The sequence below is a fragment of the Xenopus tropicalis genome, chromosome 4, assembly GCF_000004195.4.
Source record: "Xenopus tropicalis strain Nigerian chromosome 4, UCB_Xtro_10.0, whole genome shotgun sequence".
Taxonomy (NCBI): domain Eukaryota; kingdom Metazoa; phylum Chordata; class Amphibia; order Anura; family Pipidae; genus Xenopus; species Xenopus tropicalis.
This window is the reverse complement of record NC_030680.2, coordinates 30,212,907-30,230,657: the sequence shown is the minus strand read 5'-3', so window position 1 is coordinate 30,230,657 and position 17,751 is coordinate 30,212,907. Positions and strand designations below refer to the sequence as shown.

The window sequence follows — 17,751 nt, the reverse complement described above, 5'->3', positions numbered from 1 at the left end:
TTTTTGCTGTGAAATTGATTTTGGGATGAAGGAAAAGCTTATGTGTTCTGGATTAATCTGACAGTCTTTTGACATCTTCAGACACAAGAGCTCCCTTGGACAAATATTAATACTGTGGTGCTATGTATTAGCATCTTGATCTTTACCTCATTAAACCCTTTCTATGATGCAGCAAGAATAGCAAACACAGTTATGTACACATTTTTTCAGCATCCTCCCTTACACCTGCAGCAGCCCCTCCCAACTGACTTGTGTGGAAAAATCCTGGTCCTGGGCCAAGGTGCCTTAAGAGCTGTATATAAGGATCACCTGAGTGCGGAGAAATCTGTCCCCTGTCCTCTCCAACACTAGCTGCAAGACTATGGGAACCTCCAAAGGGATCCCACTGTGGATCCTACCACTCCTTTTCAGTCTGTTGAATGGTAGGTGCCTTAAATATGAAATATACATCAATTATTTCAGAATCAGACTACTGAGTTAGAGTTGCTGTTTGCTGCTTTTTGTAAGTGTTTTAAATGGTAGAGATAGCTTTTTGAGACCTCTATGTATGATTAGTAAACCAGAAGAAGAACCCTTTGCTGCAGTGTAATTTATATGTATTATTGGTTTACTGATGGTGTTTAGTTACATAAGTGTATTGAGAACAAATTCTCTGCTTGATTACTAAGGGGGGGGGATAAATTAAGTTGATTTTATTCTGATTTAAAAAATGTAACCAAACTGATGAAGAATTTTCACTGTTTGTTAGATTTATGCATATAATTAGAAAGAACTGCCCAATGTTCAGAGATGATTTAATTTATGAGATATTAGCATGTTCTTTAATGGGTGAATAATATAGATTTATACTTTTCTATTTTCCATCTTTCTTGAGAGTCCATTACTACTAAAATGTTGCATTGAACTGGCAGATTATTGATATATTTGGCATCTGTGCACCACTTCACTGAGCGAGCACACACACACACTTGAATTTTATGTACTACAGGTATTGGACCCCTTATCCGGAAACCCATTATCCAGAAAGTTCTGAATTACGGAAAGGCCATCTCCCATAGACTCCATTTTAATCAAATAATTCACATTTTTTTTTCTCTGTAATAATAAAACAGTACCTGTACTTGATCCCAACTAAGATATAATTAATCCTTATTGGGGGCAGAACAATCCTATTGGATTTAATTACTGTTTAAATAATGTTTTTAGCAGACTATAGGTAGGAGACCTGAATTATGGAAAGACCCCTTATCTGGAAAACCCCAAGTCCTGAACATTCTGGATAATGGGTTAAGTAGTAATAAATACACACTACATGCTTACAGCTAAGAGATGCAGCCTTATAAATTAGGTTTAAATGCAATATATGTATTTTTCTGATCACTGTACCAAAATGATTAGCTTTTCCTGTTATAAAGCCCTCTTGCACAACAGCTATATTATATGGGTTGGAATGTATTTAAATGTGCATTTAGGAACCTTTGTAACAGTACACTCCTTAATACTAATCAGTTTAACTACCTTTTCCTGCAGCAGTAGCATTACAACTATGATAAAGTCCACATCATAGGGCTCATTTAGCACACATGGGCAATATGAAAACTGTACGAATGGAGAATGTTTTTTGTACTTAGGTGCAGCAATTGCTCTCATTTGTTAGTGCTGTATTTAGAGTTTGCAAAACATTGGTACTCCCCTTGCTTGCACATCATTAAAACACCTAATGGTGGCCATACATGCACCGGAAATATCGTACAAAACCTCGTTTCGTACGATATTCGGTGCGTGTATGGTATGTCGGCGAGTCGACCGATATCGCAGGAAGCTGCTGATATCGGCCGACTCGCCGATCGGACCAGTTTGAAAATTTTGATCGGGCGCCATAGAAGGCGCCTGACCAAAATCTCCCTTCAGCGCTGAATTGGCAGAAGGAGGTAGAAATCCTATTGTTTCTACCTCCTTACCTGCCGATTCAGCCCTGAATGGTGTGTGGCGGATCTGACAATGTTTTGTGCGACCGATGGTGACTGCTGCACTTTGCACATTTGGCATGATTCTTAACCTGGTACAAGGCACACCACTGCCTCAGTAAGGCAAGATGCAAGTAAAAATGACTTCTAATGAACTACAGAGGACGTTTTATATGAATAGGTGTTTAATACCAATTTGTATCTCTGGCTAGAAGCGCAAGTGTTAAGAGAATGGGGCTAGTACTACTTATATATGGGAAGACGTGTTACAAATGCTGACAGTTTACTGTTGGTACGTTAACGATAATACATATTTCAATTTCGAAAGTGAGGATGTTTAATGTTTAAATATCTGGAGCACATAAGCTGTATTTGAACTAAGTTTCTCTGCAATCGGAGAGCATATTTGTACACTAGCTTGTCCAGCTATGCCTAATCAATAGCATCCCATGGGAGCTTCTACTGCTAGACAGGGGAACTAATTATGCACCCTTGTAGGTGCTTCTATGTGCTCAACCCTGTACATTCCCTAGCTGACATATGGCTACCTACATGGATTTTGAAATCTACTAAAATATTTCTCCTACTAAATAATTTTGCTCATTATGCAGTAGGGATGCACCCAATCCAGGATTTGGTTTGGTAATCAGTCAGGATTTGGCCTTTTTTTGGCAGGGTTCGGTTTCGGCTGAATCCACGGTCCTGGCCAAACTGAATCCGAACCCTAATTAGCATGAATAAGCATTCGGAAGGGTTCAATGTTAGGGGGAAAAACATTGTTACCCCCACCGGATTTAGTTCGGTATTTGGCCGAATCCACAAAACTGGGTTTAGTGCATCCCTATTGTGCAGTAATAGTACATAACTTAAATTTGGCCCATAATACTTTATCCTTACTGTACAAGAAGCTGCATCCTGGTTGGCTGCCACAATTTCTACTCAGAGCAATCATATACTCAGTGTCTGAATCATTTGCCTGAGGCAAGAACTCATCTGCCTAACAAACTCAATTCAGAACCAGTTGATTCAGTAACTGGGCTTGGTTCCTCTGCCTAGTTGACATATTTTAACAACTACTTAGAGAATTAACACCATCCAAATGTAAATTGGCACAAGTCCAATATTTGTCCAGCTAATATTGTTATATTTTTCCGCTTTCTATTGAACATTGATCTTATTCCTTTCAATTCCTGTCTTGGCAGCTCAATTGCTTTCGGACTATAGCGAGCAATCACAGGACTTGTCTGGCGGTGAGACTTATGACTACACGTTTCATGAAACAATCCAAAATGTGGAGACAAGTAAGTCTCGCCAATTATATTCCCTTTATAAGTGTTATTCTACACATTTTTCTTTGAATCTGTGAGAATAGGTTTCAAAACAGGGTTATGAAGAAACAAGGTCAATATTTGCAATACAGCCATCCAACTGTTTGCTTTCCTTAATGCAACTTCACAAAAGTAATAAAAGCAAACTGTTGACTGGCTGCTTTGCCCCCTCTATTTGCATAAACCCCTGGAGTATTACATGTATTACAAATGGAACAAATCTCATACAGCCAGGTAAGTGTTCTTAACCTGCATGTTATTAGTAAACAAACATCTATACAGATTTCTATCAGAAAAACCATGCATTAATACAACATAACCATCTATACAGGATTTCCATATGGTGACCCTTAGATGTCCCAACCCACTGTTTACGCACTGTAAAATGATCTGTCTGTTCAAGCAAGCCTTTTTCAGCCACAATGTGTTGTATATTTGATTGCCTACTATACTATATATGTCCTGATTAACTGTCCTGCTACAACTCTATTTTGCAGTGGGGAATGGACCTGCAAAAATATCCATGATTCCAGCTGTGCACCCAACACCAGTGGTTAAAGGTAAGTCATGTCACTTCTCAGCAGGTATGACATAAAGGGACCTTAGACCTTAGACAGGGGCAACTGTTAAATGCAAAAATGAGCGCATGTGTCTACTCATTAAAACTCTAATTATTGCACCTAAATTTGTTTGTACTTTGCACCAGTGCAATTACTATGGCTCTTAAGGGAGAATAAAAGTGGTTTAACAATCCTAGACCCTCCTCCAAATGCCTTAACCGACGAAATCACACCACAATAGACCTCCAGTTCTACCCTGTTTGGAGAACCTGTTAAGAACAAGCAGAAAAGCATGGTTGGCAGGCACTGTCTGATGTTATTGTTCCAGTGTTGTTGCCTCAGGATCATGCACAGTTGAAACTGAACCAATCATGGCTTCAGCCACATGCTACTGGTGGGGCTAGGGAATAGTGATGATAGAATCTGTCTCCATTTGCTTTTTGTTGATGCACGTATATTTTTCCGCTGCAAATTTTGGCGCCCGTTTGACAAAAAAAATCCACCAATGTCAAAACGTGGAAATTACACTCATTACTACTAGGGAAATTATATCAAGCACTGTGAAATATCTCCCATCAACACCGCTGCACAGGTAACATAAACATGGTAATATTCAGGTTGACTGTAGGTACATTTTGGTTGGGGAACCACTTTCATTCTCCTAAAACATGAATGACACACTAGGGGGCTGATTCATTAAAACACGAGTTTGAATCCAGAATGGGAAAAATTCGGATTGGATACGATAATTTCTTAAGATCGCAAATATCACGAATATGCTTACAAAAAAATCATATTAGTCACGATAATATCGTATTGGCAATCCGAAAGTCACAAAATCTTTGTACCGAATGATTGTAAACAGCGGCAAAACCTTTCCGAATTTTTCGCACAAGCATGCCAAAAAGTCGCGCAAGCGTCCGAAAAAAGTCATACAATCGTTGAAAAATTTGGCGAAAATACGCTTGGAGTGTTCGAATGAATGCTCTGAGCATTCGTGTCTTAATAAATCTCCCCCTAGGTGTAATGTACATAGTTGTAAAAGAGCCCTGCACCCACTTTAGTTACATTTTTGCACAATCTCAATCCACTGGGAGGCAGGTAAGAAAATACCCATATAACCTTATGTGATGCCCATTTTGTCCTGGCTGGGTGCATTTGCTTGTGATACATTTCTAGGAAAACCTCTGCATTGTGGGGTTAAAAAGCATAGCAAATAATGCAGATTTCTGTTGTACTTTGCACCTTGCGCTAATAGTAAACAAGGCTTAGGCAAAATGATTATTAATACTTGCTATTTCTTATCATTATTTGCAGTTATCAACCCGGTTCACAATAACAGAGTATGCAGCACCTGGGGAAACTTCAACTTCAAAAATTTTGATGGTGATATATTCCATTTCCCTGGAACCTGCAACTATGTTTACGCTTCCCATTGCAAAAGCGTTTATGAAGACTTCAACATCCAGATTCAACGCACTGTTACCAACAGTATCCCAGAGATCAGTAAAATCACCACCAAGATAAATGGGGTGGCGATACAGCTTTATCAGAATAAAGTGGTGGTTGATGGCTCAGTGTAGGTTACTTTGCTTTCCATTCTTTTTTGCAATAACCCAGAGGTTGTAACTTGCAATACAATAAACTCTTTAGAGTCATTGGTGTGTAAGTTGCTATGAAAATACATATTCACAAAGAAATTTTCCAGTTGTTTTACGGCAGCTGTTATCACACTGAATGAATCACTAATCACGGCACTAAAATAGTGGTAACATAGGTAAACCCTTTATTTACTTAAGAAATGCAAACTCGCAGTACAGTTGTTTGCTCTTTGGCTGGCTTCCAATTTAGTGCTCAGTTTGATAATAGAATCTAATCCCTGACCTATTTTCTTGTTGTACTTACACTACACTCTATTGACATTCCTTCTTATGTATTGGTAATGCTGCTAATATGACCGTAGACAAGCATGTAGCATATCCTTTCTGAATTATGATCCCTCTTCTAGCAACATATTTACTATGGTTATTCTGTAAAAAGACAATAGAAACATATTTAGCTAGTGTCAGAGCAATCACACACCAAGTTATCTATTCATATATGTTATTCTTCATACAGAGAGCAATTGCCCTACACTGGGTCTGGTGTCCAGATTGAGAAGCGCGGTGTCTACCTTGAAATCACATCCAAAGTTGGTTTAACGCTGATGTGGAATGATGATAATAGTCTCCTGGTAAGAGAACACTTTAAGCCACAGTTTACAGAGGCCTAGAAAGTTTTATAAAATAATTTAATTATCTTATTATGAATGCTTATGTTTATTATTTTATGCTTATAAAATGCAGTATATTGGGTAAATGTGTTTTTCTGTGCAGCTGGAGCTGGATGAAAAGTATTCTAACCAGACCTGTGGATTGTGCGGAGACTACAACGGCATATCTGTCCACAATGAATTCATTAACAATGGTCAGTTCAAGTCTTATTTCTTTTTTATCCCTTCCCTTTTTGTCTTGACCTGACTTGCATTTCTCTTCCATTTTGTTTTCTCTCATAACCCACTATCTTATCTTCACTATCATCTACTTGCCTTTCTCTACCTGCTCTCTTCTAGTCTCCTTTTGTATGTTGTACTACTTGCCCCACTTTATTATGCTTCCTTATAAAATTCATAAGGCACTAATTGTGTGCCCCTTAGAGCATTTACACCGAGGGTTAAATAAATGCATTCTTATAGATCTGTATTTAACTGAAGATCTCATTACAGAAATATATAGAATGAAAACCTAACCTACAACTTGTCTATGAAGGTTTTTATTCATCAAGGTGATGGTATATCTAGAAAAAGTAAATTTAGAGCAAGTGGACTTGCTAAGTAATCCTGAAGACATTTCACTACTCATCCGAGCAGCTTCTTCAGCTCAGATGAGTAGTGAAACTTCTTCAATGAATACTCAGCTAGTTGCTCTAGATTTACTTCTACTAGATATAACAGAAACAAGCTTAAATGTAAAAAAAAAAAAAAGTTATGATATTATGTAATGGAGTTACCGGTCATTTAACCTAATAATACCCTTTCACCAGTTCCATGCAATGGAAATAGCACTAACTGGCAAAAAAAAACCCCATACTGTAATCTGCACAGGCATTTGGTCACAGAAGTAACTTTTCTATAAGTGTCTTTACGTCTGTTTTAAAGGTGTCCACATAACAGAAACTCAGTTTGGAAACCTTCAGAGGTTGGATGGTCCCACAGAACAGTGCCAAGATGTACCAGCAATACCAAAAAGCAACTGTACAGACTTTGTAAGTAAAACACATATGGGGAAATGTACTAGAGGTCCCAAGAATATCTCCACCTGTAAGGTGCATCACACGGGTACAACCAATACAAGGGTGCAGAGTGCAGAACCTTTATTTGACACAACACCATGTGGGTAATTCCTCAGTAACTAGTCAAAAGTTTGCTATCCGGTGCTACCTGTTGATTTGTTGCTATGTTTAACTAGAACTGGTAAAAGTTTTGCATCTTTGTTTACATTGACCTGTAAATGTATTATACCCTGATGGCCATAATTTGTGCAGATCATTGCATAGAACTTACACCCAAAGATACTGAATTAACCTTTAGATTAATTTATTTAATTTGCTCAAGAAGAAAACAACTATTACAAAGTATATTTTCCAGTATTGCTTCATGGTGGGTTAGAGCATTATGGGGTGCAAAATGTCATCCTCAATGTATTCATCCATAGTGCTCAATGTATTCATCCTTAGTGCTCAATGTATTCATCCTTAGCGCTCCATGTATTCATCCTCAGTGCTCAATATATTTATCCGTAGTGCTCAATGTATTCATCCTTAGTTCTCAATGTATTCATCCTCAGTGCTCAAAATATTCATCTGTAGTGCTCAATGAAGTCATCTTTAGTGCTCAGTGTATTCATCCTCAGTGCTCAATACTGTATATTCATCCGTAGTGCTCAATGTATTCTTACCTAGTGCTCAATGTTTTCATCCTTAGTGCTCAATGTATTCATCCTCAGTGCTCAATATATTCATCTGTAGTGCTCAATGTATTTCAGGAGAACATCTGTGAGAAAATATTACTGGGTTCAGCCTTTGCAAACTGTCACGCCAAGGTTGATGTTGAACCATATATTGCAGCCTGTGTGCAGGATCTGTGCCGCTGTGATAGCAGTGTGGCTTCTACCTGTATGTGTAACACATTCGCTGAGTACTCAAGACAGTGTGCCCATGCTGGGGGTCAGCCAATCAACTGGAGAACAAAAGATCTTTGTCGTGAGTGTTTTCCTTTGTCTGAACAGCTAATAAAACTATTGAGTGCTATTGGCCTAGGAAGAACTCATATTTTGAATTGTATCATTGATGTTATCATTCAATACTTTCTGATTCTCACTATAGCCCAGAAGTGCCCCTTTAACATGGAATACCGAGAATGTGAGTCTCCTTGCACTGACACATGTACCAACCAAGAAAGAGCAGCTGTTTGTAATCAGCATTGTTTGGAAGGATGTTACTGCCCTAAAGGTAATAATAGTTTTCTAGTGTATGCTCTACCAGTTTGCCATATAAAAATAGACTGTGCATTAAGTGATTTAGAAATGTATTTTGTAGGGATACAGCAAATGCATTCAGGATTCGGTTTGGGATTCGGCCAAGATTCGCCTTTTTCAGCAGGATTCTGCTGAACCCACACTGTTTAACCCAAAACATTTGTTGTTTGTAGGAACTGTTTTTGATGACATCAACAACTCAGGCTGTATTCCTGTGGATAAGTGCCACTGTACAGTTAGGGGAGATACATACTCTTCTGGAGCAAGTTACTCTACTCCATGCAGCACCTGGTCAGTTCATTCAATTTTTAATTGTCATCCGTCTCATCATGTAACTGTAGGGGTGTAACAAGATACAGGTTGCAGCATCTAACATTGTACCTTAGATTAAGTTGGGGGTCTATTTATATTGATGGAGGAATGATAGGGAGGGGAAGGATGGGGAGAGCAACTTTAATCAGCAAGAAGTAGTTAGCACAACAATTCAACGATATCTTCAGCAGTATGCGTTCACCAATAGCCACCTTCCACTGGTACTTGAGGGCATCTCTAATGCAATATACCACAAACAATTTGCAACATGGGCACTAAGATCTCAATTTAATGTACCAGCAACAAGGCCTGCTTGGTTGGCTCAGAATTTTTAGTTGGGAATGGCTTTCTGCATACTTCTCAAACCCTCTCACCCACAGGGTGGTGCCCTCCTTTAACTTAGTATCAGTTATAATGATAGCCTGAACTAACTATAACAGAAGCAACACCCTTCATCCAAACAAGTAGTGTTTAACTACAAACTTCTCTCCTTGTTTAATACATATATGGCATTGCACAAAGGCTTGCAGCATTCCACCACCCTGATCTACTTTGTCCTCCGCTTGGCTCTAATCGTATATTGACTTTGGCTTTCCAGAGATAAGGCCTCTGCTGAATGTGCCAGCACCACGCCTTCTATTTTCACAAGTTCTCTTAGAAAGCCAACTATAATATATAATAAGTTTTATCGATGTAGCTTAAACTGTTTTGCTCTATGCTTATGACTTTATTTACTCTCATTGAATTGAATGTTATGATTTTGTGATGTTCCTGCATATTTTTCAAAATTGCCTTAAGATAAGTTCATTTTCTTTCATTTCTTTTGATTTTTTTAAAGAGAAATAAAAATTTAACCAAGTTTTACCTTTTTTCCATAAAGAATTAATTTTAAAAAACACTTTTTAATGTAATTAGTTCAGTCATTTATGGAAACTATTTGCACTACGGGGTATAGGGGTATATTTAGCAATGGCTTGGAGAACATTCTCCATTTAAATAATACTCTAAATAAATCCTTATGGAGGCTGTTTGGAGGCTGTTTAAATAAATAATTCTTTTAACAGATGTTAGGTGTTTTCCCCTCTAGTGACCAATAATATATTGTGGTGGATAAATGATTTGGCTTGATATTATTTCTCCTACAGTACATGTTCTTCAGGGAAGTGGAACTGTAAGGATTTGCCTTGTCCCTCAACCTGCTCCATCGAAGGAGGTTCGCACATAACTAGCTTTGATCAAACTCGTTACAGCTTCTATGGCGACTGTAACTATGTACTTACCAAGGTAAAGCCTCCAAAATTCTTCAGTAACATGTATAGAGAAAAAAAATTACTTTGAGGTGCTATACAAATATACACAAAATCAACATTTTAACTAATGTGCTAAAATAGTTTATTGATGTTTTTGTCTTTGCAGACGTGTGATGGTGGAGATTTTACAGTTGTTACTGAACTTCGCAAATGTGGTGTAACAGCAAGTGAGACCTGTTTAAAGAGCATTATGCTCCTGCTCAATGGAGGAAAAACTGTAAGTCCTTAAGCCTCAGACTCTCTTTCTTTCTAGGAGAAATAAAAACTTTAGATAATATATGGTAAGACCATGCTAGTTTCCAGAACCTACACTTTCAGACCTGTGATGTCTCACAGATGCTTCAACAAATGTTCCTTATCCTAAACATTAAGTGACAAATGTTTTTAAAGACTTTCATTCAGCCAGGTCATCATTTTCAGTTTCTAGAAGAGATTCAAATGCAGCCAGCAAGTTTTCACATTTGGTCTCACCATGTCCAGACACCATTTTGTGAGTGTTAAATCCTGCCTCTAGATGGTGCAAAGACTTGCCAGCAAAACATAATAGAAAACTCCACAGACCATGTATCACCTGGTGGTGAATATTGGTATCTTTTCCCCCTGTGTTAGCTGGAACGTGGCAACATGGTAAATCAACTTGGCTGCATCTGTAGTTCTAAAGCAACTAGACGTTCTGAGTATTCTTGTTGATGTTTCACCACTCTTACAAACAGATTCTTCAGTCCAAGAACCTGCTTGTATGAGTGATAATAGCCTGGTATTGTAACCCTTAAGCAAAATACAGATGGCAAAAATATTGAGTGAAATTTAGAAATTTCACCAAAAAAAAAATTTACTACAACATCATCAACGTACTAAAAGAACAATACAACAACTTTTAGTGAATTAACTTCACATTGCTGAAAAGTCTCTTTGCATTGGTGAACAATCACATCTTTTTAGTCCAAAAACTGTAATTCACCAATTTCCCAAAAGCATAAAAGTGAATGTTCACCACAAGGAATTTATTCAGGTCCACGTTGTAGTCATGTTTTTTGTGGAGTAAATTCTCTAGAGAATTTGCCCATGACAATTGTGTTGAGGAAAATGCACTGGTGAATTTAGGCCAAGAGATAAATTGGCACATTTCTCTGACGTCATTGTACTTACAATTTTAAGTATGAGATGCACTGTGAAAATACACCTAACAAATGGAGGCAAACTTTGGTGGATTTGGACAAAATGAAAATTCTCCCTTTAGTAAATAAGCCTCTAGGTCTCATTGTGCCGCAGTCCACAGATGCTGCCACTTCTATAAGAGCTTCTCTACTCTAGCATACATGTGCCTGGGACAGTATATGTAGAATTTTACATTAAGCTTTAATGCACATATTTTCCAGTGTTACGTTTCCAGTAGACAGAACAACAGGTTATTTTGGTATTTTCTCTAGTCATTATCTCATAGTCATTAGAGCTTAAGTTCTGCATTAAGAACATCAATATATAAATGTATAAATATGCCTTGTTTTCTCATGTTAAGTTGCTGTTTATTTATTATTATTATTTATTTTTTTTGTAACCCAAACAGAATGTTGTGATCATGCCCTGTGGAAGTGTATATTTGAACAATGTCTATACCCAGTTGCCTCTATCTACTGGTAAGATATATTCATGTTTGATACTATATTGCATGGAAATCTCATGTGTCTCCTGTTGTACATTTTCATCATTCTTGAAAAAAGAAATAGAAGTTGATCAGAATTAAATAGTAGTGATTTAGAGTTGGGACAAAATATTAATGAGGCATGTCCATATCTGCACTTATTGTGTTGTTTTGTTTTTTAGCAAGTGTCACCATCTTCAAACCTAGCTCCTTCTACATTATTGCTCATACCCACTTTGGGCTTCAGGTGGTTGTTCAACTTACTCCCGTCATGCAGGTCCATGTGGTACTAGACCCAGTCTTCAAAACCAAGACATGCGGTAAGTTTGTTTCCTTGCTTTTTGCTCAAGGAAAATCAAAGTAGTTCTACAAGCTCAGCCTTACTGCTCTCTTTCCTCAGGTCTCTGTGGAAACTTCAATGACAAGCAAAGTGATGATTTTCAAACAAAAAATGGAGTGATAGAAGGAACTGGAACATCATTTGCAAATACATACAAGACGCAAAGCGATTGTCCTAACATCATAAATATCTATGAAGATCCATGCTCCCTCAGTGTAGAAAATGGTACATATCTGTAACAAAATATGAACTATTTAATATTGTGAAAACTTCTCAGTCTTGGTACTTTGATCTTTTAGAAACTATAATATTTCATTTAGATTATGTTACTGCTAAGTCCAAGTGTAGGGTGGCATTGATGTACATCGATATACACTGGTAAAAATCAGTGCATGTCAAGATACCCTAGAAAACTACCCTGGAAAAACGTCCCCAAACCACTGGGCTACTCGGAGAGTGTTCCAAAACTGAACTGAATCGGGGTCCATTCTATAGGTAAAAAGACTGAAACTTGGGGTGAACGTTTATTTGATCTCCTATATACTACTGAAAGTATTGCAAGTAAAGCAGGGCACTGACAATACGTTTAACTCCAAAGGGCAACTTGAGCACTAATTATCTGAAAATTAGCACTGTAAAATTGATCCACATGAGAAAAAAATTAAGGATTGTAAAATAACAATGTGCATTGCTTTCCTTTTGTAGAACAATATGCTTCACATTGGTGTAGTATCATATCTGACCCAACTGGACCTTTTGCTGCATGTCACCCACTAGTGAACCCAAAAATATACAAAACGGTAAGTTCAAAGCTCACACATGCACAGAAACACACACAAAGATTTAGTGAAATATCTACCTGTTTTAAAGTGACTCAGGAAACCTTCTCCACTCATTTCCTCTGATGAATTAGTCATGAAAAAGATAGCTCCCAAATTGTCCTAGTGCCAAATGCCCTCCGGCTATATCTCCTGATGTTTAGTGCTCATATTACAAATGTTTTTTTGAGTAAAGATAATTCAGCTTCTTTATGAACACAGCATTAAAAAAAATTTCATGGAATATTTTCTATTCTTTCTTAGAACTGTATGTTTGACACCTGTAACTGTCAGAAGAGTGAAGATTGTATGTGTGCCTCCCTCTCCTCTTATACCCGGGCTTGCATAGCCAAAGGTGTCATATTAACAGGATGGCAAGCAGCCACCCCCTGCAGTAAGTTGAAGAGGCTTTGATATAAGAGATATTGGTAAAATCAATGGTTTCAGGTATTGAACTGGACAATGATAATATCTTAGATAGTTGAGTTGCAATTGTGCCTGATTTATTATGTAGGCACATATATTGACATGTATATGAAATGTAATGGTGTGTATAGAATATAAACTAATCTGAATTCTATTAATTCTTGGCAACTTTGCCTCACTCTATTTTCAGCTAAATATACCCAAAACTGTCCCAAATCGCAAACTTATATTGATTCTGTGAGCACCTGCCAGCCAACCTGCCGCTCTCGCTTTGAGCCGGATATCACCTTCAACATCAAGTTCCTCCCTGTAGATGGGTGCGGCTGTACTAAAGGGTTCTACATGGATGACAGTGGCAATTGTGTCCCTGAAGCTGCCTGCCCCTGCTACTACAAAGGAAGTGCCATACCCTCTGGAGAAGTGGTCCATGACAATGGAATACAGTGGTAAGTTGAAAAATGTGGTATTTATTCTCTAATCCAGGGCAATAGAATATATTATATATTGGCTTCTGAAGATCTTGTTTTAGAAACTAACATCAATTTAGCAAATAGGAGTAGGTTTGAAAGAACAAAATATAATTGTGTTGACCATTTGTTTGTCCATTAGGTCTGATTTCTGAAATTCCAAATTCACCTGTTTTATTGGAAAATATATGTAGAATGGGGGTCATACTTGGAGGTTTTTCCTGTTTAGAATAGGGTGCTAATGCATTGTGCTGCTGTTATTTATTTCTTTTTAATTTTACAGTTCCTGCACTCAAGGGCAGTTGAGCTGTATTGGATCTATTAAGCCAGGTAATGTCCTATAAATCAATATCTCAATATCAATATATAGAATAATGCTTGAAGGGGGGAATATGAAATCATTTAGCTCCCATACTAAGATAAATGGCCATTATGCATTAAAGCTGCAATCACAGCTTGGTAGGTAGTAGTCTGAAAGTCATTTGCCTGTTTTGCCTTCCACTGGGTTTTACATTCATGGCAGTTATAGCGAGCAGATGTACCAACATGGGAACAATTGTTCCATTCACTGGGCCTTTGCTGCTGCACCCGTGTAAGTGATAAATTAGCCCTTTTGGGTGTTTCCCTTAGGTAAAGGTAAATTTGGCAAATTGGTGCATAATAGTGCCATATTTTTAAGACTATATTAATACAGTAGTGAGTTTCCATATCAATGGTTTATGGATAATCCTACTGTATATTAACTACCCCCTTCATTAAGAACATTAAGACATCAGTGCTGTCCAACTTATTACATTAGAGGGCAGATTCATCAAAGTGCGAGTTCAAATCCCGAAATGGGTAAAATTCGGATTAGATACAATAATTTCTGATGATCGGAAATGTCACAAATATGATTACGAAAAAATCGTAATAGTCATGATAATATCGTATTGGCAATTCGAAAGTCACAAAATTTTAGTATCCGAACGATCGGAAACGGCAGGAAAACCTTTCTGACTTTGAACCTTCAGTGCATGTTTTTGGAAGCCTCCCATAGGAGTCAATGGCACTCTGCAGCTCCAAACTGGCCCAAGCAAAGTCACGATAACAAAGCTTTAATGAATCCGAAACTTTCTTACTCGGCGCGACAAATACAATTTAGTCGCACAAATTGTCACGCAAATTGTCGCAAAGTACGAAAAAGTTGCAAAAAATATGCACTGTACACATTTTTTGTAATTGGAAACAATCGTACTTTGATAAATGTGCCCCTTAGTGTGATGACTTTTATTATTATAGTACGTTCATGGGCTACATTAAATCAAAATGATGATCCCGTAAAGTAAAATCTATAAAGCCTTTGAGCAGCATGGGGACCATAAAAATCCACCAGTCGGACATCCCTGATTTATATCATTTATACTCATATACATTTCTTCCCACAGAATGTGCTGCTCCAATGGTTTATTTTGACTGCAAGAATGCAACAGAGGACACAAAGGGAGCGGAATGCCAGAAGAGTTGCCAGACATTGGATATGGAATGTGTAAGTCAGCTGTTAAAACTGTACTTATGGAACAGTACTAGATGAATAATATACACACGGTATATGAAGCACACTCGCCAAATTACCATACTCACCAATTATTTATGTTTTTCTCATGCTGCTTACAGTACAGAACAAAATGTGTCTCTGGCTGTGTCTGTCCTGATGGACTATTGTCAGATGGAAAAGGAGGCTGCATTAAAGAAGACCAATGTCCATGTGTCCACAATGAAGCCACTTATCAGCCAGGAGATAAAATTAAAGAAAAATGCAATACCTGGTATGTCTATTAATACAGACCCATGAATAGTACTATCTTATTGAGGAAACAGCATTTAACGTCCCACCCTCTCTCCACAGTACATGCAAAAATCGAAAGTGGGAATGTACTAATGAACCATGTCTAGGGACCTGTGCTGTGTATGGAGATGGACATTATATTACTTTTGATGGAAAAAGATACACCTTTAATGGAGACTGTGAATATATTCTTGCTCAGGTACAGTATGAGTTTAATCATTTTAGAATACACGTTGAGGGATCTCAGCCTAAAACTTGGGTTCAACATGGTTTTTACACTATAATTTCAGGATCAATCGGGTAAATCTGATAGCGGAAGCTCTTTCCGAGTCATTACTGAGAATATCCCATGTGGAACTACCGGCACAACCTGTTCTAAAGCTATCAAGGTCTATCTAGGGGTAAGTTGTGAACTTTGCTCTTAATGACATTATTATTCATCCAGAAGTAGAGCCTAGAGTTTCCTAAAGCAGCAGGTCCATTATTTAAGTGATATCAACCTTTTTAATAACAGTTTTACTATGTAGGAAATTGGTCAAGTAGGCAACATTAACATCTCCTTCCTTTTCCCCCATAACCAGAACTTTGAACTTATTTTCACAAATGAGAAATTTGAAATAGTGAAAAGTGAGCCTGGAGCTAAGGTACCTTTTAAAACCCGACACATGGGTATCTACCTTGTCATTGAGTCTGACAGTGGGCTGATCCTGCTGTGGGATAAGAAGACTAGCATCTTCATCAAGCTTAGTAAAGACTTTGAGGTAAGATTTGCTACCTATATAAACATAAACACTTATTTACCAGAGCTTTACATGGTATATCATTATCCACAGTTTCTGTCATTATCTCTGCAGGTAATAAATAAAAAATTGTTATTTATACACAGGGTAAAGTCTGTGGTCTGTGCGGTAATTATGATGGAAATGGAAACAATGACTTCACTACTAGGAGCTTGTCTGTAGTAGGGGATCCTGTGGAATTTGGAAACAGCTGGAAACTCAACCCAACATGTCCCGATGTCAATCCAACCAGGGATCCTTGTTCTGCCAACCCATATAGAAAATCATGGGCACAAAAGCAATGCAGCATCATCAACAGCAAGGCATTTTCTGCTTGCCATTCTCATGTAGGTGTAGTTCACTCAGCACTTTTTAAATATAGCTCTACTATGATGTATGTTAAACTAGTATAGCAGAACATTTTTTTTCTAAAACTGAAATGTTTTATTGACGTTTTCAAACATTGTGGTACATCAATAATAGGGACTTTAAGTCCCGACAAGAAATAATAACAGATATGAAAAGAGCATAAAAGGGGTAAGTAAAATAATATATAATAAAGTAGAGTGAGATAAGTGTCGGTGGATGGGTTTTGTTGTCTTGGGTTAAGGTAGTAAAGAGGTAGGAGAAAGGGCTGATAGTGGGCATGGTACGTTGTCTCTGGGTTTACGCCGGCTGTAGTTTCAGGCATGTAAAGCTGAGAATAACAGGGGGTCATTTTCATATGTTAACCAGGGGAGCCATATCTTATCGTAGGCTTCCATGTTGTTTTGCAGCATACTGTATATGTCAGTTTTTCGTTGGCTGCTATGTTAATTATTTTTGCTTTCAGCATTGTCAGAGGGATTGTAGGTTTTTTCCAGTTCCTTGCAACTATGAGCCTCGCTGCCATGAGTATATGTTGGCACAATCTGTGTGTTGAGTTCGTGAATTTCTGAAGGTTTTTTTTCTTAAGAGTATGGCAAAGGGGTCTTTTTGAAATGGAGCATGTAGTATTTTAGATACTAAGGGGCACATTTACAAAAGCACGAACGCTTGAGCGTTCATGCGAACGCTCCAAGTGTATTTTCGCCCATTTTTTTCGGGCGTCCGCACGACTTTTTCTTACGGCGCACAACTTTTTCGGACGGCGCACAACTTTTTCGGACGTTTGCACGAAAAAATCGGAAAGGTTTTACCGCTGTTTACAATTGTTCGGTACGAAAATTTCGTGACTTTCGGATCGCCAATACGATATTATTGTGACTAATACGATTTTTTCGTAAGCATTTTCGTGATATTTGCGATCTTCCGAAATTTTCGTTTCCAATGCGTTTTTTTCCAATTCGTGATTCGTGGATTAGTAAATGTGCCCCTAAGTATGTGGCACACCATGTCCCAGTATTGAGAGCCTATTTTGC

The 17,751-nt window shown here is 37.8% G+C and overlaps 1 protein-coding gene across 1 annotated transcript in view; it reads left to right on the top strand.

Annotated features, from left to right (window-relative positions):
- Window positions 1–337: 337 nt before the first annotated feature.
- The window catches only part of muc5ac (mucin 5AC, oligomeric mucus/gel-forming), a 53,602-nt gene continuing 36,188 nt past the window's right edge, over window positions 338–17,751 (top strand). The window contains exons 1-25 of the mRNA XM_031900603.1: window positions 338–422; window positions 3,170–3,268; window positions 3,793–3,855; window positions 5,173–5,434; window positions 5,974–6,088; window positions 6,231–6,321; window positions 7,052–7,158; window positions 7,938–8,154; window positions 8,278–8,403; window positions 8,603–8,720; window positions 9,887–10,025; window positions 10,158–10,268; window positions 11,619–11,688; window positions 11,876–12,013; window positions 12,094–12,258; window positions 12,739–12,833; window positions 13,116–13,245; window positions 13,468–13,723; window positions 14,028–14,074; window positions 15,172–15,272; window positions 15,401–15,552; window positions 15,633–15,771; window positions 15,863–15,973; window positions 16,154–16,333; window positions 16,459–16,698. Of these exons, the coding sequence (XP_031756463.1) occupies window positions 362–422; window positions 3,170–3,268; window positions 3,793–3,855; window positions 5,173–5,434; window positions 5,974–6,088; window positions 6,231–6,321; window positions 7,052–7,158; window positions 7,938–8,154; window positions 8,278–8,403; window positions 8,603–8,720; window positions 9,887–10,025; window positions 10,158–10,268; window positions 11,619–11,688; window positions 11,876–12,013; window positions 12,094–12,258; window positions 12,739–12,833; window positions 13,116–13,245; window positions 13,468–13,723; window positions 14,028–14,074; window positions 15,172–15,272; window positions 15,401–15,552; window positions 15,633–15,771; window positions 15,863–15,973; window positions 16,154–16,333; window positions 16,459–16,698 (3,333 nt within the window). The 5' untranslated portion in view covers window positions 338–361. The remainder of the gene's footprint in view (window positions 423–3,169; window positions 3,269–3,792; window positions 3,856–5,172; window positions 5,435–5,973; window positions 6,089–6,230; window positions 6,322–7,051; window positions 7,159–7,937; window positions 8,155–8,277; window positions 8,404–8,602; window positions 8,721–9,886; window positions 10,026–10,157; window positions 10,269–11,618; window positions 11,689–11,875; window positions 12,014–12,093; window positions 12,259–12,738; window positions 12,834–13,115; window positions 13,246–13,467; window positions 13,724–14,027; window positions 14,075–15,171; window positions 15,273–15,400; window positions 15,553–15,632; window positions 15,772–15,862; window positions 15,974–16,153; window positions 16,334–16,458; window positions 16,699–17,751) is intronic.